Consider the following 21691-nt stretch of genomic DNA (forward strand, 5'->3'; position numbering starts at 1 on the left):
CCTCTTGGAAGGAAAAAAGTTTCTAGTTAACTATTATGTCACCTTTAGCCAATCATACCTCTCAACACCCCCCTAAGATAGTTTGCCCACTCCTCCCCCTCCTAATCCCTTATAAGCGCTCCACCTCCCTAACCGGGCGTTGTTGCTCTCCAGCAACAAGAAGGCGGGGGGACAAGCAGGACCAGCCCGTTATCCCTGGGGCTGAGTGAGAGGGCAAGTGTCGGCGGCTTGGACACCCTCCCCTGAGATCCGGGGAAAAACAAAACCACACCAAGCCGGGAGATATGTCAGCCTCAAGGGCGCAGCAAAACTCAGATTCCATCAGAGGCTTAGTTATATAGGGGAAGATAAGGAAGTAACAAAAACCAATGGGAATTGATTATCTCACCTGTCACTAGGGTCTTTAGGCAGGTTTTAGGTTAGGTGGGGAGGCGGAGTTAGGGCTAAGAGCACGTGCGCAGGAACTCAGTTGGGCCACAAACGCGGAAGTAACGAGGGAGGATGGAAACCTCCAGTCTGCGGCTGTCACAGGCCTAAAAGAGGCAAAAGGTCCCAACAGGGTGTGACTTCTCCGGCATATAGTACCCAGGCCGCAAGAACATCACCCGGGGGTATTTAAATAAATTACCTGGCCCTTTGTTGCCTCTCTTTGCCTGCTTATTCTGGCTACAATTTATCTTACATATGGTGCCAAAACCCGGGAGGAGTGTGGGTGTGAGGCCCCGACCGGCCACCAGCGGCCCCACCCCTCCTTCCCTGACCTGGGACCTCAGCCTGCTCTCCACTGTGTGGACTATTTTCCGGTGAGTCCCTCAGTTTCCCCAGTCTGCTTCCCTTCCTAACTCCGTTTCACCTGGTCCGTCCGAAATCGTAGCTACGTCCAGGTCCGGGTATTCAGCCCATCCGTTGCGAGTATCCGGGATACTCACCCCTGGCCCTGCAGTGGGGGAGATGTCCCTCACCCAGGCTCCCAGGCCGTCTCCCCTGACTTGGTGCACTTGGGACGCTGGGTGCTTCTCTCAGCGGGATATTTTTTGGGAAGTGGTCGCAGATGTGAGGAACCAGCCCATGAAAGCAGAGACTCAGACCCCGCTGCGGTGTCTCATTTCTAATCTGGCTACTCTGTTTGTCCCGGGAAGTACGCAAACGGAAGTTAGTCTTCCTTTGCTCTGAGGCCGGGCCTCAGTATCCCTTAGACAACCAATCTCACTGGCCCCCTGAGGGAACTTTTGATTTTAGGCTCCTCACCAACTTAACTAATTATTGCCACCAGAGAGGAAAGTAGAATGAAATCCCACATGTGCAGGCTTTTTGGACTTTGCACTCCCGTCAAAACCTTTATGTTAAGTGTTCTATAACTCAGGTTCTCCTAGCCGGATCTCCAGTTAAAGATTGTCAGCCACTTACTCTGCTTAGTCCTTCCTTTTCAGATTCGCCAGAAAACCTCAGTCACCTGCCTCCCTCAGCTCGCAATCTCCTCCCCCTCCTAATCCCTTATAAGCGCCCCACCTCCCTAACCAGACGTGACTTCTCCGGCTTATAGTACCCAGGCCGCGAGAACGTCACCCGGGGGTGGTATTTAAATAAATTACCTGGCCCTTTGTTGCCTCTCTTTGTCTGCTTATTCCGGCTTGAATTTATCTTACACTCACTTCTTCTGGTTTGATGGTGGGGTGGAAAACAGCTACAGGGCCAAGAGACCTACCCCCATTCACCTCTCTGCTGAGTGCCATGGAAGTAAAGTCCTTTTAGAAGGGACTCCAGCACAGGCTGCATGGACAGTGGCCAGCAGGGACCCACGGCAGAGAGGAAGCTGTGCAGGCCAAGGTCTCATCAGGAAAACTAGTCTTAGTGTTTCAAACAGAAGAACTTAATGTAGACGCTTGTTTACAAAGTTGTTGGAAGGATTAAGAACAGAAAGAAGAGGGAGAAGAGGGATTCTTCAGGAACATGAAAGAAAGGAGTGATGCCCAGGGACCAGAAGCTGCAGACACCCTGGAGATCAGCCCTGCATCAGCCCAGAAGGGAAGCCTTGATTCTGGGGGCCTGGGTCTCTCATCCACTCTCACTAGCCAATGGCCAAGGCTGGAAACTCACAAGCACTGGCAATGGGACACCATGGAAGAACCACGAGCAGGGCATCTCCCTTCTTCCCACTGATCTTACACCACCCTTCCCATCAGCAGAACCTACCAGGGAGCTGAGAGATGCCACGTGCACACTCCCATCCCTGGAAGAATAGAACAAAGACCCAAGTGCACACAGAGGCTGAGACAACCAGCACATGGACAGTAGTTTCTAGCATATATAGCCTTCAGCTAATCCTTGCTAACAATACCCAGCTTTGGTGAGCCTGTACCAGCTGACCCAGCGCACTACACTCTCTGAAAGCAATGTCTCTCTCTTTTTTGTGGGGTGTGGGGCAAGGAAAGCAACTTTATTTGGAAAGTCAGCAGGCAGGGAAGATGGCAGACTCATGTTCTTAAGTACCACCTTAACTTAGGGCTGATTTCAGGTTTCTTTTATATCAGGGAAGAGGGACCAAGAGGTCGGTGAGGTCAGGAGGTGACAGTCTACCTCAGACATCTGCACATCAGTGAGGGTCAGCGAGGGTTGGAGGAGGTGGTGAAATGCCTTGTCTGTGGTTAGCTGACTTGTTGTTTTGTTGATGTGGCCTGGCCGTGATGTTCCTGAAAGTCCTTGACAATCCAGTCGTCATTTTTGTTACTTCTTTATTTCCTCAGGGGAGGTGAGTTTAGGGTAAGGGGCTGATTGCATCAGTCTTAAGCCACGAGCAAAATGCCTTCTGATGATTAACAAGCCTATGTGCAGGGCTGCAAGGCTGAGGAGAAGCTTTGGACCCAAAGATTAAGAAGTGAAGGAGACAGAGAAAATATGAAGGTAGAGATGCCAAGCATTTTTCACTTTGTTACAATTCCTTACTGTCAACAGTACATTCCAAAATCCTGTAGGATCAGGGACAAAGTGATGTCATCTGTCATGTGACTACTTCCAGCTGGACAGGGACAGTGAGGGCCACTCTGGAATGAAATAATGTAACCTGATTTATTAATGTTTTTCTAGTGCCTCACACAGGCATAGGAGCCTGTGCACTGACTATAGGCATCTCTTTAGTAGTGTCAGTAATCTTATCTATATTAGAACAACCTTTGTTTGGACAGAACATAAAGAGTTTGACCATTATATAAATGAGTGAGACAATAAGAACAGTGAGACTCATCTCATTCATTCCCCCTTGGATTGAGGGAATCTCATTGGGAATCCATGAGAAAAGCTCTGTACTTACAAGTATTTACCGGCCCCAGATTTCATTTCACAAAGATTGGCAACCTTGAGATCCTGGGGGAGGATGGCAGAAAAACGTCCCCACCTCAGAAACTTATAGAAGTTTCACCATCCAGAAGTTACATTGACAGATGGCTTCATCACTTCAAACTCACTGGTGATCTTTCTGAGTGGCCCATACAGCAACAGGCATTAAGATTTTCTAAATGTGGGCTGTTGTGTCAATTTCTCTGAATTTTATATCAAGTCATCTAGTTTCATTTTGCAGTGCTTTAGTTCTCAATGATTCCAAGTCAAAAGAATGGGAGAAAATTGGAAACAGTAGTTTGGAGAGTCATAGTCTGATATCTCAGGAAACCAAAAGAATTCAGGATCCAGTCCAGTTTACAAGCAAACAACAAACCCCCAAAGACAATTAATCACAATTAGAATCGAATACCCACAAAGGTGTGTTACTGAAACATTGTTTTCTCTCTAAAATCATCCTTATTTTTATTAAAGATAACCATTTTTTTGCAAATTAAGTCTCACAAATTTGGCTCAATTATTTTCACAAGAGCAATAGGAATAGTGCTATTCTTTTAAATCTGCTTTGCTGGAGCTTTTCATAAGGAGTCTCAGATTGAATTTTCAAAGACCAGCAAGTCTCTCTCTTGCAGGTCTCCTTAGCCATCTATCTGACAGCACTCATGGCTTTCTACCATGAATTATTGTTATTTCCCCTACAGAAAAGGGGAAAGGTGTGGGTTGACACCCAGCCCCACACTCACAGTTGTGTTGACGCTGACTAAACTCTCAGAGCTGCAGTTTCCTCATCTATAAAAGAAGAGCAGCAGTAGTGACCCTCTCCACAGGACTGCTGCAAGAATGAGATGAGATGTGAGAGCATCTGGCCTAAGTCCAAGCACAAGGTAGAAGTCTAACCAATGTCACATTCCTACCCTTCTTTGGCTTTCAACACTTGAGGAGAGGACCAGACTACAATTCATTTAGAGATTTCCCTTTTTAACTAGTAATTGCTCAAAAATATTAACATGTCCACTGAAAAAAACGAAGTGGTTGATAGCAAAGGCAGAGGAGTTGAGGATGTGAGCCCAGACCAGCTGGGCTTGAAGAAAAGAGAAGGGAAGGGAAGCCAGGGGCTCAGGAAAGGGACCTACTAAGCCCCCGGTTTCCCTAGTGAGCCTGGAGGGCCTCTCTGGCACATCCTTCCCCTCAGGTCTTCTCACCTTCACTGGGCACAACACTTACTACTGCTTACTCCCCACACCAATTCTGGCTTTTCTTGTGCTGTAAATCAGGGTCCTGGGCACCAGCAGCCTTCTGGGTGGTAATAATGATGGCAGCAGTTACTTTAACTGTGGCTGCTAATGGTATTTTCATATACTTTACCCAGTGGGGCAGAAGTCAGCAACAGTGTATGGCGGTGGGAAGCACGCTCGCTCAACTAGGAATGTGAGGTTTTAAGGAGTTTTGCACAGAAATGGCATGTATTGCACAATTGGCCTGCTTGAACTGGTAAGATACCTATCAACTAAACCCTGCCTGCAATGCAATATGCTTGAAATCTGCTTACAGCTTCAGTCTGATTTCTGTTGGTAGGGCAAGTGTCAACAAAATCTTTTCTGACATCTCTGCTCCTCACCTTTAATCTAAAAACCATGGAATCTGAATTGGAGGAGCTCAGAGCCCTACCGGCTCTAGACCCCTTGCTGCAAAAATCATAGCTCTAACCTAAACTCAAACTGGGAACAATAAGGAAATGAAGTCTCAGACAAAATGCAGTTTATTCCAGACAAGTGCGCTCTGGAACCCCAGGCTTCTGGCTCCTCCAGCAGTGTTCTCTGGGCCTCCTAAGGAGGTGTTCCCTGCCAGCCTGCTTGGATACTTCAGAGACCGGGGCTGGGCTTCTTGAAAGGAGGCATCTCCAGCTGTGACCAGCAGTGATAACAGGGTGGCTCTTACTTTAGCAAACTGATCATATTTCCTCCCCATTCAGTTATTCTCCACCAGTTAACGGGGAAATCTGGGATGAGGAAGGTTGTATTAGAATCGCAGAATCTTAGCATTTGTATTGTGTAGTATGAAAAGTACATTACTGTTTCGATTTGTTGCTAGTTGCTTGTTTTTCTTGGAGGTTCCCAATAAAGCTAAAGAAAAGTACTGGATTGTTAAGTTTAGCAAAAGGGCCTGGCGTTCCAAGAGGTCAAAGACACTGCTGGCTGCTCTGATTTCTCCTGCGGCACATTAAGCCTGTAGCTCCCCAACACTTTCCGGCGTCTCTCTTGCCTTGCCACTCTACAGACCTTTGTGTACCATCTTTCTTTCTCTGCCTGGGCCAGCCTTCGCGTGGATCCGATAAGCTCTTATTTGCGTATGGTCTGACACACCTCCTTGCTGTAGTAGTCATTCAGTAAATGGTTATTGAAGAAATGAATTCAGTTTCAACACATGCAATCCGTACACCGCCACAGTTCACCACCATACTGTTAAAATATATACACTCAAGAAAAAGATGGGAAGGAAACACGTGGTGACATCTTCAGTGTTTATCTCTAGGTAGAGACAAAGCAATTTCATCTCTTTCTGGTTTTCCTAACTTTTATACTACAAGCATTATATTTTTAATAATGACGACAAACTTTGTTTTGAAAAGAAAGACATTCCAGTCGATCACAGTAGAGAGAAAAAGGAATCGGAATTTGACGTTAGGAATGTTTGGTGCATTGGTATTTCGCTGCGGCGATCGTTACTAAAGAAGTCAACATAGCCCATAGAACTAGTTCACTTTCTGAGCGAGGCGGCCAAAGAACTTCTAAGACAGGGCTAAATTTAGCATAAACATTTCTTTTCATCTCAACATGGGAGCCCACCGCGTGCCACCCACTGGGGTGGGCTCGGAAACCCGGCGACCGCGGCCGCAATTGGAGAAACGCTCCGCGTCCACAGCCCTGACACCACTTCGGAAAAAAACACGTCGAGCCGCGCATGCGTCGCTCCCAGCCAGCCCCCTCCTCCCTGCCACATTCTCCGAAACCTTAGTGCTTGCGTCTGCAGGGAGAGGCGGGGAAGGGGCAGAGCGTCGGAGGGAGAGGCGGAGGCGGGGAGGGGCGGCGCGTGCGCAGTGGCCCTTCCGGCAGGAAGCCCGGCGCGCGGGGGCGGGGGCGGGGTGCGCGGGGAGGGGGCGGGTCTTCCCCGGGAGGCCGCCGCCGCGCATTGTGAAGCAGGCGGGCCCCGCGCGGCAGGGCACCGGACCGGCGCGGCTGCCGGGGATGGTGAGCAAGGCGCTACTGCGCCTCGTGTCTGCCGTCAACCGCAGGAGGATGAAGCTGCTGCTGGGCCTCGCGCTGCTCGCCTATGTCGCCTGTGAGTGCGCGCCCGCGCCGGCGGGGGAACCCCATTCATTCCCGGGGCCGCGGCGGCGCGGCTGGGGTGGCTGGCCGGGCACGGCCCCTGGGCGGACCTCCCCGCCCCGGGCAGGACCTGCACCTCCTGCTCTGCGCTCTCCGGGCTGCGGGCCGCTTTCCACGCTGGGCTCCTGCAGCGGAGCAGCCGGCCAACTTGGGCACGGACAGTGACCGCTTAGGCCTAAAGAAGACTGGGCGGCCTCGGAGGGGCCCCTGCCTCGGGGCGCGGTGCTGTCCTCGGCCGACCCGGCTCCCGCCCGCCCCCGCCCCGGCTCCCGTCCGCCCCCGCCCCGGCGCGTGGTACTGGTGTCCACGTCGCCCGGGAGCCGGCGACGGTCCGCGGGCTATCGGAGCGTGCCGCGGGGACACCCCGGGGGTGCCAGCGGCCTCTCTGCCGAGCTGGTGAAGTAGGTTAAAAATACTGTTGCCGGTGGCAGAGTCCCCGCTACGACTGTTTGCTCCGCAGGAAAATTACTCAGCATTTAACTCTTGTAGAGCCAAGCGCTGCTTACCCCCCAGCCCGCGGCCGCGCCCAGGTATTGGCGAGCGGGGCTCCCGCGCTGTCATTACCCTACCGCCGCCAGAGAGGCTGGAGGGGCACTTGGCAGGCAGGTGGTGCACCCTGTGTCTTCTTAGAGGCAGAAACCGCCCTATCTTTACTTTTTTAAAGATCTGTTCCATGGCAATATATTTTAATTGCTTCTATTAATACTTTTCGAAGTACCAAAACTGGATTAGAAATAGCTCCCAGTGTGAGCTTCGTTTGAATCTAAGCCACCAGACAGACACAAACTGAAATGAAACCACCTGCTAACCGGTTGAGAGGGGAATTTGGGAGAGAGGGACTAGGTCAACTCTAGGAAGACGTGTGATTAAGACCCAGCCTGTCTTAGTACAGCCCAGCTGTTCCAGGAGGTGGAGCTGAGGAAGCTCCAGCAGGGCTCCTGGTTGCTAGGCAAGGTTTCAGGCCAGGGATGGGTGTTAGATGTGAGTAGTTCGCAAGCAAGGAAAAGCTAGTCTCAAGTGTGTGTGTAGTCAGTCTTGAGTAAGAAAGCTGAGACCCTGGGAAAGACCACTTAAAATTGCATGATTATTGTTAAAACAATAATATACCTAAATTTGCTGAATGCTTTCCATATATGTGCAGGCATGAGTCTCTCTCACTGCCTCATTTAATTATTTCAACAGTAGGAAATAGATACTATATCCCCATTCTAGAGATCAGGAAATTAAGGCCAAGAGAAATTAGGAAGTTACAGATGATCATACAGATGATAACCTGTAAAGAGCTAAGTTCAGAATCCACAAAGGCAGGGGCTAGAACCTAGGCCTGCAGCAGGTTCAGTGTTGATTATGGGGGCTGCTAAGGTTAGAAGGGTTTAGGATGAATAAGGTAGGGGATCTGGGGAGCCACAGGAAGTTGCTCATTTATTTGATCAGGAAATCCTGCTGAGTCCTGTTGTCTGTTGCCTGCTTGGTGCCTGGACCCCAAGAAGTGCAGACACCTGGGCTGTTCTGTTGTAGAGTCTAGGGCAGTGTTTCTTAAGGAATGTGCATCAGATCACCTGGAGCGTTTTCAAAACATTGCTGCCTCCCACCTCAAGTTTCTGATTCAGTAGGTCTGGGGTGTGTCCTGGCAATTTGCATTTCTAACAGCTTCACCAGGGAAGCTGTTGACTGGTCTGGGAGCCCCACTTTGAGGACTACTGGCCTAGAAGATGAGGTGGTTATGAATTAGATAATCATCCAAATGAGGGTTAAATTACAAACTGGAATGAAGGAAAGGAATGCGTGAGAGCTTATGACAGGGCCCTCTGCATTAGAGCAATTGGGCAGGAGGAATTGAGGCTTGAGCTGAGAATAGAAGAGGGAATGTGTTCTAGAAGGAACAGCATGTGCAGAGGCCCTGTGGCAACCAAGTGCAGCGAGTGTTCTAGGAATGCAGAGAAGGATAGTGTCATTGGAGTGTGAAGATGAAGGGCAGTGATGAGGCTGCCTGAGGAATGCAGAGCAGGCAGGGCTGGGGGAGGCCTTGTGCCAGGTCATGAAGAGGGTGATTTCAGTTCTGAGGGGGTTAAGAGCAGGCTGGAGGCAGAGTTATGGATGAGCAGTGATGGTAAATTGGAGACACTGCAGGAAAATCGTTATAAGGCTCCTGTCTTAAGGACACTGGAAATGGAAGTCAGCAGGGTGCCTGTGATTTCTAGTCTCTGCTTTTCCTTATTAACAATCTTGCTCTCCCTGTTTGGAGTAAAATCTACCCCCATTTAAGAAAACTGTCCATACTCCCAAATCACACACCTCACTATTAGCCAGTCCTCCTTCTAGAAATGCTCTCTCTCTTCCTCTCAAGTTCTGCTCCTCTTTCTCATTCCACCTCTTACATCTGTCTCAGAATTGTTTTTTCCTGCTCGGCCCTGTCTCCCTTTCTGCCATCACATAACTGGTCTGTGTCATGCCCAGGGGAGCATATGCCAACTTGGCATTGCCCTTGAGTTCTTTTCTGTACATATGTTTTCTTGTCAATGAAATTACCAATCCTTGAGGACAGGGATTATGTCTTAAGTGTTTCAGCCCCTGTAGCGCCTAAATGAGTGCTATGAGCTCACTGGAAGAGCTGTAAGGTCTGGTTGGTTGACAAGTACGCCAGCCTACCAGGTAGAGACTCAGCTTGACGTGTGTAGTTTCAGAAGTCAAATAGCAGTCTGCTGGGTTTGTTAGGCAAAATAGGTCCCCTGACACTATTTCCGTCTACCTAGAGGCAGCACTTAATCCTTTTTGTCGGTTGTTTGGCGTTTGGCTTTGTGCCGTAGAATCATATGTTCTTGGTTTTTCATTAACAGGTATTACTGATTCTCTTCTTTGGAAGATAATTGTTTATTTTCTTTCTTTTCCTCCTCATCCCCCACAGAGATGTGTAATTGTGAGGATATCAACATTTAATATTTATATGTATGACTAAATGCTATTCCTATTCCTAGTAGGTTGTGTTGTATGTGACTTTTTTTTTCCCCAGCAGCTAATAATTGGCTTGTTTTTGTTTTTGTTTTACTTTGCTTTTATGTGCTATTTCTGATTCAACTCTAGATGCTTTGTTGGTTATCTGCATCTTTCCTCAAGATGCTGGGAAGCATCAGGACCTCTGTGGGGAGCCTTCCTGAAGATGACACCCCAGACCCTTTGGCTACTCTGCCCGTCACAGATCTCCTCTCTCCTGATTTCACACTTCAGTGAGCTTGGATGGGCACGGGACGAGAATTTTGAGGCTTTGCTTTTAAGTGTCTGTCTTCCCTTTTAATTGATTGATAATGTACAGTTCTAGAAAAAGCTTCCTTCAGAATTTCTTGGGCATTGTTCCAATGCCCTCTGGCTTCTAGTGTTGAGGAGGAGTTTGAAGCCAGTCCTTCTTTTGGGGCACTTGCATTTTCTTTTCTGTAAGACTGTGGGATCTTCTTGCTCAAGGGCCACTGTTCACCCACATTTCTAGCTCTATGTTCAGTCTTTGCTCACTTCTGGAGCTTGGTTGCCTCATAATTATGTGCCCAGCAGCTGAGAAGGGTGCCCGGCTTCACTTCTGGGCCCAGCATTTAGCCATGAATATAAGTTTCTTCCTATCTGGTTTGATAATTATGTTGTTCAAGATGAAGGCCTCAGTGCAGACTCCCCTCCCCAACGCCCTCAGAGAGAAATCAGCCTGAGGAATGTATCTCTGTTGTTGTCAGCCCCTGAAAGCTTCCAGTTGCTTGTTGCGGGTTTAAGAGAGCCTGGCCTGACTGCCCATCCCCACCTAGATCCCCACAGCTTACCCTGGAAGCATTGCTGCTGTGCGCTGGATCCTCTGAGCCCCTGTGACTCAGGAACTCTTAGGCTTTGGTTCTGGGAATTTTCTTGACTTACTCTTTGGTTATCTCCTTTCTATTTTCTGTCTTCTCTTTCTGGAATATTAAGCTACTGTAGAATTGCCTGGTCTAGTCCTTTTATTTTCTATTTTCTCCTCTTTTTAAAGTTTCACTCTACTTGTTGGAAACATCACCTTTGTATTCTAACGCTTCTAGTGATTTTTCTTACATTTTATTTTTATTTATTTTATTTTTATTTTGGTATTGTTAATGTATAATTACATGAGCAACATTATGGTTACTAGACTCTCCCTGTATATCAAGTCCCCACTACATATATACCCCATTACAGTCTCTGTCTATCAGCGTAGTAAGATGCTGTAGAATCACTATTTGTCTTTGTGTTATACTGCCTTCCCGTGTCCCTCCGCCCCCACTACATTATGTGTGCTAATCGTAATGTGTCTTTTTTCCCCCTTATCCCTCCCTTCCCAGCATTCCTCTCCAGTCCCTTTCCCTTTGGTAACTGTTAGTCCATTCTTGGATTCTGCGAGTCTGCTGCTGCTTTGTTCCTTCAGTTTTTCTTTGTTCTTATACTCCACAAAAGAGTGAAATCATTTGGTACTTGTCTTTCTCTGCTGGGCTTATTTCACTGAGCATAATACCCTTTAGCTCCATCCATGTTGTTGCAAATGGTAGGATTTGTTTTCTTCTTATGGCTGAATAATATTCCATTGTGTATATGTACCACCTCTTTATCTATTCATCTACTGATGGACACATAGGTTGCTTCCATTTCTTGGCTATTGTAAATAGTGCTGCAATAAACATAGGGGTACATATGTCTTTTTGAGATTGGGCTCCTTTTTGAGATTCTTAGGGTGAATTCCTAGGAGTGGAATTCCTGGGTCCAACAGTATTTCTACTTTTAGTTTTTTGAGGAACCTCCATACTGCTTTCCACAAAGGTTGAGCTAATTTACATTCCCACCAGCAGTGTAGGAGGGTTCCCCTTTCTCCACATCCTCACCAACATTTGTTGTTGTTTGTCTTTTGGATGGTGGCCATCCTAACTGGTGTGAGGTGATGTCTCATTGTGGTTTTAATTTGCATTTCTCTGATGATTAGCGATGTGGAGAATCATGTGCCTGTTGGCCATCTGAATTTCTTCTTTGGAGAACTGTCTGTTCAGATCCTCTGACCATTTTTTAATTGGATTATTTGCTTTTTGTTTGTTGAGGTACGTGAGCTCTTTATATAATTTGGGTGTCAACCCCTTATCGGATATGTCATTTATGAATATATTCTCCCATACTGTAGAATACCTTTTTGTTCTATTGATGATGTCCTTTGCTGTACAGAAGCTTTTCAGCTTGATATAGTCCCACTTGTTCATCTTTGCTTTTGTTTCCCATACCTGGGGAGATATGTTCATGAAGAAGTTGCTCATGTTTATGTCAAAGAGATTTTTGCCTATGTTCTAAGAGTTTTATGGTTTCATGACTTACATTCAGGTCTTTGATCCATTTTGAGTTTACTTTTGTATATGGGGTTAGACAATAATCCAGTTTCATTCTATTATATGTAGCTGTCCAGTTTTGCCAACACCAGCTGTTGAAGAGTCTGTCATTTCCCCATTGTATATCCATGGCTTTATCACATATTAATTGACCATATTTGCTTGGGTTTATATCTGGGCTCTCTAGTCTGTTCTGTCAATCTATGGATCTGTTCTTGTGCCAGTACCAAATTGTCTTGATTATGGTGGCTTGTAGTAGAGCTTGAAGTCAGGGAGTGTAATACCCCCCGCTTTATTCTTCCTACTCAGGATTGCTTTGGCTATTTGGGGTCTTTTGTGGTTCCATATGAAGTTTAGTACTATTTGCTCTAGTTCATTGAAGAATGCTGTTGGATTTTGATAGGAATTGCATTGAATCTGTAGATGGCTTTAGGCAGGATGGTCATTTTGACAATATTAATTCTTCCTATCCCTGAGCATGGGATGTGTTTCCATTTATTGGTATCTTCTTTAATATCCCTCATGAGTGTCTTGTAGTTTTCAGAGTATAGGTCTTTCACTTCCTTGATTAGGTTTATTCCTAGGTATTTGATCCTTTTTAATGTAATTGTGAATGGAATAGTTTTCCTGATTTCTCTTTCTGCTAGTTCATCGTTAATGTATAGGAATGCAACAGATTTCTGTGTATTAATTTTGTATCCTGCAACTTTGCTGAATTCAGATATTAGATATAGTAGTTTTGGAGTGGATTCTTTAGGGTTTTTAATGTACAATATCATGTCATCTGCAAACAGTGACAGTTTGACTTCTTCCTTCCCAATCTGGATGCCTTTTATTTCTTTGTGTTGTCTGATTGCTGTGGGAAGGACCTCCAGAACTATGTTGAATAGAAGGTGGGAGAGTGGGCATCCCTGTCTTATTCCTGATCTTAAAGGAAAAACTTTCAGCTTCTTGCTGTTAAGTATAATGTTGGCTGTGGGTTTGTCATATATGGCCTTTATTATGTTGAGGTACTTGCCCTCTATAGCCATTTTGTTGAGAGTTTTTATCATGAATGGATGTTGAATGTTGTGGAATGCTTTTTCAGCATCTGTGGAGATGATCATGTGGTTTTTGTCCTTTTGGTTGATGTGCTGGATGATGTTGACGGATTTTCTAATATTGTACCATCCTTGCATCCCTGGGATGAATCCTACTTGATCATGATGGGTGATCTTTTTAATGTATTTTTGAATTCTGTTTGCTAATATTTTGTTGAGTATTTTTGCATCTATGTTCATCAGGGATAATGGTCTGTAATTTTCTTTTTTTGTGGTGTCTTTGCCTGGTTTTGGTATTAGAGTGATGTTGGCCTTGTAGAAAGAGTTTGGGAGTATTCCCTTCTCTTCTACTTTTTGGAAAACTTTAAGGAGGATGGGTATTAGGGCTTCACTAAATGTTTGATAGAATTCAGCAGTGAAACCACCTGGAACAGGACTTTTGTTCTTAGGCAGTTTTTGATTACCAGTTCAATTTCATTGTTGGTAATTGGTCTGTTCAAATTTTCTGTTTCTTCCTGCATCAGCCTTGGAAGGTTGTAGTTTTCTAGGTTATCCAGTTTGTTAGCATATAATTTTTCATAGTATTCCATAATAATTCTTTGTATTTCTGTGATGTCCATAGTGATTTTTCCTTTCTCATTTCTGATTCTGTTAATGTGTGTAAACTCTCTTTTTTTCTTGATATGTCTGGCTATGGGTTTATCTATTTTGTTTATTTTCTCAAAGAAGCAGCTCCTGCTTTCATTGATTCTTACTACTGTTTTATTCTTCTCAATTTTATTTTTTTCTGCTTTAATCTTTATTATATCCCTCCTTTCTACTCTCTTTGGGACTCATTTGTTCTTCCTTTCCTAGTTTCATTAATTGTGAGTTTAGACTGTTCATTTGGGATTGTTCTTTTTTCCTGAGGTAGGCCTGTATTCCAATATACTTCCCTCTGAGCATGGCCTTCACTGTGTCCCACAGATTTTTGTGATGTCAAATTATTGTTGTCATTTGTCTCCATATATTGCTTATCTCTCCTTTTATTTGGCCATTCATCCATTGATTATTTAGGAGCATGTTATTAAGCCTCCATGTGTTTGTGGGCTTTTTCATTTTCTTTTTGTAATTTTTTTCTAGTTTCATACCTTTGTGGTCTGAGAAACTGGTTGGTACAATTTCAATCTTTTTGAATTTACTGAGGCTCTTTTTGTGGCCTAGTATATGATCTATTCTTGAAAATGTTCCATGTGCACCTGAAAAGAATGTGTATTGTGTTGCTTTTGGATGGCGTCTTCTGTAGATGTCTGTTAGGTCCATTTGTTCTAATATGTTGTTCAGTGCCTCTGTCTCCTTACTTATTTTCTGTCTGGTTCCTCTGTCTTTTTGAGTGAGTGGTGTGTTGAAGTCTCCTATAATGAATGCAGTACATTCTATTCCCCCCTTTAATTCTGTTAGTATTTGTTTCACATATGTAGGTGATCCTGCGTTGGGCACATATGTATTTATAATAGTTATATCCTCTTGTTGGACTGACCCCTTTATCTTTATATAATGTCCTTCTTTGTCTCTCGTGACTTTCTTTGTTTTGAAGTCTATTTTGTCTTACACAAGTATTGCAACTCCTGCTTTTCTCTCCCTATTAGTTGCATGAAATATCTTTCTCCATCCCTTCACTTTCAGTCTGTTTACGTCTTTGGGATTGAAGTGAGTGTCTTGTAGGCAGCATATAGATGGGTCTTGTATTTTTATCCATTCAGTGACTCTATATATTTTGATTGGTGCACTCATACCATTTACATTTAGGGTGATTATCAATAGGTATGTACTTATTGCCATGGCAGGCTTTAGATTCATGGTTACCAAAGATTCAAGAGTAATTCCCTTACTATCTAGCAGTCTAATTTCACTCACTTCATATGCTATTACAAAGACAACTGAAAGGTCCTTTTTTTCCCCTCCTTTTTCTTCTTCCTCCATTCTTTATATGTTAGATATCATATTCTGTACTCTTTGTCTATCCCTTGGGTGACATCTATAATAGCCTTACAAACTTTTCCATCTATATCATTCCCTCCAAAGTGCACTGTAGAGGTGGTTTGTCGGAGGTAAATTCTCTCAGCTCTGCGTATCTGAAAATTGTTTAATCCCTCCTTCAAATTTAAGTGATATCCTTGCTAGATAGAGTATTCTTCCATGAGGTACTTCTGCTTCATTGCATTAAATATATCATGCCACTTCCTTCTGGCCTGTAAGGTTTCTATTGAGAAATCTGATGTTGGCCTGATGGGCTTTCCTTTGTATGTGATCTTATTTCTTTCTCTGGTTGCTTTTAAAAGTCTGTCTTTATCCTTGATCTTTGCCATTTTAATTATTATATGCTTTGGTGTTGTCTTCCTTGGGTCCCTTGTGTTGGAGATCTGTGCACCTCCATGGCTTGAGAGACTACCTCCTTCCCCAGATTGGGGACATTTTCAGCAATTACCTCCTCAGTGACACTTCCTATCCCTTTTTCTCTCTCTTCTTCTTCTGGTACTCCTATAATGCAAATATTGTTCCGTTTGGATTGGTCACATAGTTCTCTCAATATTCTTTCATTCATAGAGATTCTTTTCTCTCTGTGCCTCAGCTTCTTTGTATTCATCTTCTCTAATTTCTGTTCCATTTGCCGTCTCTTCTAATCTGCTTTTACATCCCTCCATTGTATGTTTCATTTCAGATATTGGATTTCTTCATGTTTGAATCTCTGTCTTAAATTCATTCCTGAGTTCTTGAGTATTTTTCTGTACCTCCATGAGCATGTTTATGATTTTTATTTTGAACTCTCTTTCAGGAAGATTGGTTAGTTTAGTTTCATTTGGCCCATTTTCTGGGGTTTGTGAGATTTTGGTCTGAACCAGGTTCCTTTGATGTTTCATATTTCTGTGTGGTGCCCTCTAGTGCCCAGAACCTCTAGTCTTTGGAGCTGCTCAGCCCCTAGAGTGAGTTGGGGAGTTGTAGGGGAGCGGCGCTCGTCCCTGGGGGAAGGAAAGATCTGTTTCCTGATTCCCATCTGCGTTGCCTGTCTCCAGTATCAGAAGCAGTAGGCTGAGCACACAGGTGTAAGCCTCTGTGCTTTGTGTCTGTAGCTGTTGTAGGTGGGGCCTCCCTCTGGCTGGCATGACACTAGCGCAGTGACTGCCAATTTGCTGGCTAGTGCCGGCAGGCTAGGAGGAATGCGCAGCAGGCTACATGTCACAGTGTGGGGCCTTGGAGCTGAGTAGCCAGCCAGGGGCATGGAACTCCTGAAGCTCCTCAAAGTTCCCAACCTGCTGGGCAGAGCATGCCCAGACGGCCTTTTCCACCTATCCCTTCTCCTGCATAGCAAGCTCCATGCAAACCCCACCCCTTCAGCAGCCCTCTCGCTGCAAGGAAGCCTCTCAGACCGCCTGCCTTTCCTTTGTCCCAGAGTGGCCGGATGTGGATCCCATCCTCCACAAATGGCTGGAATCTCAGTCTCTCAAGCACTCTGCCTGTCCTAGCTGCCCATCCCCACCAACCTCCAGAGCACCATGCAATGTAGGTTTGTGTTCCAAAGCAACTCCAGAGCTGGGTGTTCAGCAGTTCTAGGCTTCTAACCCCTCCCTGCTCTGTTTCTCCTCTTCCCACCCATGAAGTGGGGATGGGGGAAGGGCTCGGGTCCTGACGGATCAAGGCCTTCGTTCATTTCCCTGTTGGATGAGGTCCGCTCTGTTCCTGACATCTGTATGCAGTCTCGTGCAGCCTTCTTTCCTGTTGCTGTTTTAGGGTTAGTTGTATTAATTATATTTTCATACTATATGTGGTCTTAGGAGGAGTTCTCTTTCTCATCTCTCACGCTGCCATCTTGAACCTCTTATTTTTGTTATTTATAAGTCACTTTGTTTTCTTAATTTTTAAAGAACTAGGAAAATGCCTTTATTTCATGGTTGTATTCTATTCATGGTAGCTTTATGTGTTCGGTTTTCTTCTCACCGAAGGCCCTTTGCTCCAGGCGCCTTCTCCCTTCTTGTGCAGGGCTTTCCTCGGTTGTCTGGGGGCCCTGGGTTGTCTGCTCTTGCTTGATTGGAGGACTCAGGGTGGAGAGCTTCTGGCTGTGGGGACAAGGCTCTTCCAGGCCTGGCTGCCTGCCTGAGGAGCCCATGGGGGATGAGGCTGCAGTCCTGAGCCGTACCAGTCATTGTCCCCTTTGGACATGGGCTGCCCAGCCTGAGAACCCCTGCTCTACCCTTCCCAGAGATGGAAGGACGTGTCTGCTGCATGGGCGGAGAATGGAGCTGGCTACTGTACTTCTCTGTGGACAGCTTGGAAGTCAGACCTCGTGTCCTAGCACCGCCTTGGCTCTGCCTTTCCAGATGGCCGTTTGTGACCACTCTGCACCCTTCCTGCATATAAGGCCTTTCCCAGTGCCTGCCCCGGGGTCTTTAATCCCACCATTTATCATACATGGTCTTTTTGTCTTCCTTCAACATTTTGTTCCCTCTTTCCCTGCCAACCTGCTTTTATCTTGAGCAATAAGAAGAAAAGAGAAACTTATTTTCTGACATTTTAGTGGAGTTGAGGAGCCACACGTTGTGATACCTAGTGCCATTCATGTCGTTTGGGGAGTATCTGTTGTAATGACATTGTACTGTGGTAGCTTTCTATCCTGTTGCTGTTATCCCACTGAAAAGACACAAAATTAATCGCTGAGAAACATAAAAGTACTTCTAATATGTGTTAGCTTTGCCTTTACTGTAACAGGCTTCAGACTTCCCCGAGTTGGGGCTTTCCTTAGAGGAGCTTTGCCCTTAATCTCATCAGCCCCCATGTGACTGGCTGTGGCTCTCATAAATTCACTGTGTAAACGTTCGCTGGCTGCTGCCAGGGAGGAGACACAGAGAGTCATCCGCCATCCTGAGGCCAGCAGACTCAGGGACGAGAGAGGAGAACAAGTCTACTCGAGGTGGTGGTTCCGGATTTCCCTAAGCACAAAAAACTGCTCGGGCATCCTAAAGGCGGTTCTGAGGACCGAAAAGAGGCTGGGGATCTTCTTCCCTTCCCTCTTTGGGGGTTGAAAGGGGCAACCTGGAAATTGTTTTTGGAAGTTCAACACTCTATTTTAAGAATTCCCATACCTATATTCTGTTCTATTTAAAGAATAATTCAGTGAATACCCAAATAATCCTCTGCCTGGATTTACCAGTTCTTTTTTTCCACATTTGCTCTCTGTTTTTATATATACTTAAAAAATATATATTTGAAAGTTGCAGACCTAATTATACTTTACCTTTAAAGGCCTTAATGGATACCTCCTAAGACCAAAGGCATTCTTCTGTATAATCTCATCACCATTATCATACTCTAAAAACTAACATAAACCATAGCATCTAATACATAGTCCATATTTGAATTTGGGCTTGTGCCATAAATATCATGATATTTACCTGTCAGAAGAAGCCCAGGCCAGTTGTCCTGGAAAACATCCCACCTTCTAGATTTATCTGATTGTTTCCTTATGATTCAGTTCAGCTAAACATTTTTTATAATAGTCCTGGATGATTGCCTCACAGCAGGGTCTGTACTGTGAGGTTGTCCCTGTTGATGGGGAGTCTGGTGCCTGGGGGATGGCCACCACATCACTTCATTAAAGGTACTATTTCTCAGTATACAATTGGTGGAATGATTCTTGGAGCCGCTATGAATATCTTGTCTCCAGCTAGTGCATTTAGCATCCACTGACAAATTGCCTGAATCAGTTTTCATACTGGGAATTTCAAAGTGGTGATTTTCCAGTTCTGCCAAGCCATCTGTGTTTATTGTATTCTTCTGAAAAGAAGAACTCACTGTCCATCCTCTCCCTCACTAGTTTCCTGTGGCAGCTGTAACAAATTGCCAGAAACTAGGTGGCTTTAAAACAAGAGAAACATATTCTCTCATAGTTGCAGAGGCCAGAAGTCTGAAATCAAGGTGTCTGCAGGGCCGCTCTCCGTCTGAAGCCTCCCTTAAGGCTCCAAATGTCTGGGCTAGGGGCTCCCTCATTCCAGTCTCTCTCTGTGGGTGGGCCCCATGGTTTCTCTTCAGTCTGTCAGATCTCCCCTGTGTCCCTTATAAGGACACTTGTCACTGGATTTAGGGCCCAGCTGGATAATCTAGGAGGATCTTTTCGTCTTAAGATCCTTCATTACATCTGCAAAGGCCCATTTTCCAAGTAAGGTCATGTTCACACATTCTAGGAATTAGGATGTGGATGTATTCTGGAGTCCCACCAATCAGTTCACACCCCCCATTAAAAAAAAAAATTACTGCGGTTCCCGTAGTTTCTTACCGGTTCTCTTAGTCTTTGAGCATTTACGTCCTTGACCTCCAGATGCTCCAGGCTCATCTTGTTCTTTCCTGTCCCAAACCTGGAATCAGCCATTTCTCCTAGGAGTCCTGCTTCCTTTCAGTGGAGAACATTGTTTAGAAATCAGGGTCTGAGCACCACCTGTGCCCATTGTTACTGAGGCATCATTGCTTCCCACTCTTTTGTGGACAGAGCCAGGAAATGTGCATATTCAGTAATGAGTTCATGCTGATATCCTTATTTAAATCATAACACAACAGGTTTGTTTCTTACCTGCCCCCATTTTCATATCACTATTTCCTTTTTCTACAATGAAAATGTTGTTTCTACCATCAGTAAAACTCTTTATCAAAGCTGCCATACAGACCAAACAGTTTCAGATTTCCTACATCAATATCACTACCAACAACAAATTTTTTAAAATTGAGGATTTCTTTGTAGTTCTGTTTGTCTTTAGAATATATCCCATTAAGGATGTGCATTTAGAGTATTGTGTTCAAAGGCACAATTTTTCAAATAATTTTTTTAATGCTGATACAAATTAGGTTCATTTTTTGCTCTTTATGTTCAGTTTTAGGATTTGTTTTTTTTCTTTGTGATTGTTTAAGTATGTAAGTGGTTCAAAAGTATTTACATGGTTCAGAAATCAAACTGTACCAAAAATTATAGTCAGATATTTCTTGCTGCAGTCTCTAGCCTCTCCACCCTATTCCCATTTTTATGAGTCTATTTTATCTATTCTAGTTTATTTTTTATTTTTTCACAAATACAGTCATTTGTTGCTCTGGGAGGAGGGAGTTCCCCACCTGGGGCAAGTTCTTTATGAATTCGATGAAACCAAATAAAGATTAGGGCACAAAGTTGGGGGTTTTAGAAGGGGGTTCATTCCACATTTATTCTCATAGTGGTTACCTGGCTGAGTACAAGCGGCAAAGACAGGTCAGTCTTTTCTGGCTCTGGCACTGCTCCCTCCTCCTCCCCAGCACGGGCTTGATCCCCTCCTAGCACTGGGGCTCCGTGGCTTACCTCCGCCAGCTGACATTCTCTCCTAGTTATCCCTCCAGGCTTCCATTCCCCGCTGTCCAAGCTCCCTGTTTCCATGCTCACATGGCTGTCTTCTGCTCCCACCACCCTTTACTCCCCCACCCCACCCGGAACTCTGTGGGCAGGTCTATGGTGACTGGCAAATGTCTGACTAGTTACATGCCAGGAACTTAGGAGAGGAGAGAATGGGTGTTTCCTCTGCACCCCTCCTCTGGGCCAGTACTCCTTGGACTGACCAGCTGCTCTGCCCCTGCTGAACATCCTGCTGCTCTCATAACTATGCAAGGCAGGCTCTTAATATACACAATGGATGCTGTTAAGGCCAGGTGGGAATTCTGGTCAGAAATTTCCATTTTCTCTACAGCATTAGTCTGTGTATACATGCTATTGGTTTTACCCAGAAGGCAGTATAGTATATAAACTTTTGCCTCTTTTTTCCTTTCCTACTCAGTATTTCCTGGAAAGTGGGCTGTCTGAATGTATAGCAATCACCTTTGCTCTGTTTTACAGCTGCATAGTACTCACTCTGACTAGATTGACTAGTCTCCTATGGAAGGCATTTAAGTTATTTAAAATATTTTGCAATTATGAGTTCTGCTGCAGTGAATAAACTCATGCACATGCCTCACCAGCCATCCAGAACAGCTGTTTTCTCTCAGCCTCCCCAACTGACTATATTGACAAGTATGTGAATTTCACCAGTCTGAAACTGGCATCTCTTTGTTTTAATTTGCATTTCTCTTGCTTTGAGTGTTGTTCAGTGTCTTTCAAATGTTCAAGGACTGTAGTATATGTTTTTCTGAGAACTGTTCATGCTTTTGCCCATTTTTCTGTTGAGTTTTTGGTCTTCTCATTTCTAAGAGCTCTTTATATATATATGTTATGAAGTGAAGTGTTATATTTGTGAAGTAAATTGCAACTGTTTTCTCATGCCTGGTGTGGCATAAAGGAAAACTATATTTGGCCTTTGTCCCCTGTTGCTGACACAGAGCTCCTAAAACCCCTGGGGTTGTTGGCATGATCGATGTGTTTTGTTAGAAGAGCCCCTTTTGATTACACCTGACTTTATGCCAATTGAGGGACTTAGGGTGGGTGCCTAGGTGGCCTCAGGATGGGGTTGGTCACCAGAAAGACCAGCCGTGTTCTTACAGGCTTGGCACTTTCAGCCCCACCCACTGACCTCCAGGAAGAGGATTGGGGACCCTGGAGATT

At 45.1% G+C, this 21691-nt stretch overlaps 1 protein-coding gene across 8 annotated transcripts in view; it reads left to right on the plus strand.

Moving 5' to 3' along the window:
- Positions 1 to 6489: 6489 nt before the first annotated feature.
- The window catches only part of UXS1 (UDP-glucuronate decarboxylase 1), a 143799-nt gene continuing 128597 nt past the window's right edge, over positions 6490 to 21691 (plus strand). For 3 of the 8 annotated variants that reach the window (XM_057496876.1, XM_036920943.2, XM_036920947.2), the window contains exon 1: positions 6491 to 6672. In XM_057496876.1, coding sequence (XP_057352859.1) covers positions 6579 to 6672 — 94 coding nt within the window. In that variant the 5' untranslated portion in view covers positions 6491 to 6578. Of the gene's footprint in view, positions 6673 to 21691 lie in introns of all 8 variants that reach the window. The other 5 variants (XM_036920930.2, XM_057496877.1, XM_036920938.2 and 2 more) reach the window with 2 other exon arrangements.

Source organism: Manis pentadactyla, chromosome 2 (genome assembly GCF_030020395.1).
Source record: "Manis pentadactyla isolate mManPen7 chromosome 2, mManPen7.hap1, whole genome shotgun sequence".
Taxonomy (NCBI): domain Eukaryota; kingdom Metazoa; phylum Chordata; class Mammalia; order Pholidota; family Manidae; genus Manis; species Manis pentadactyla.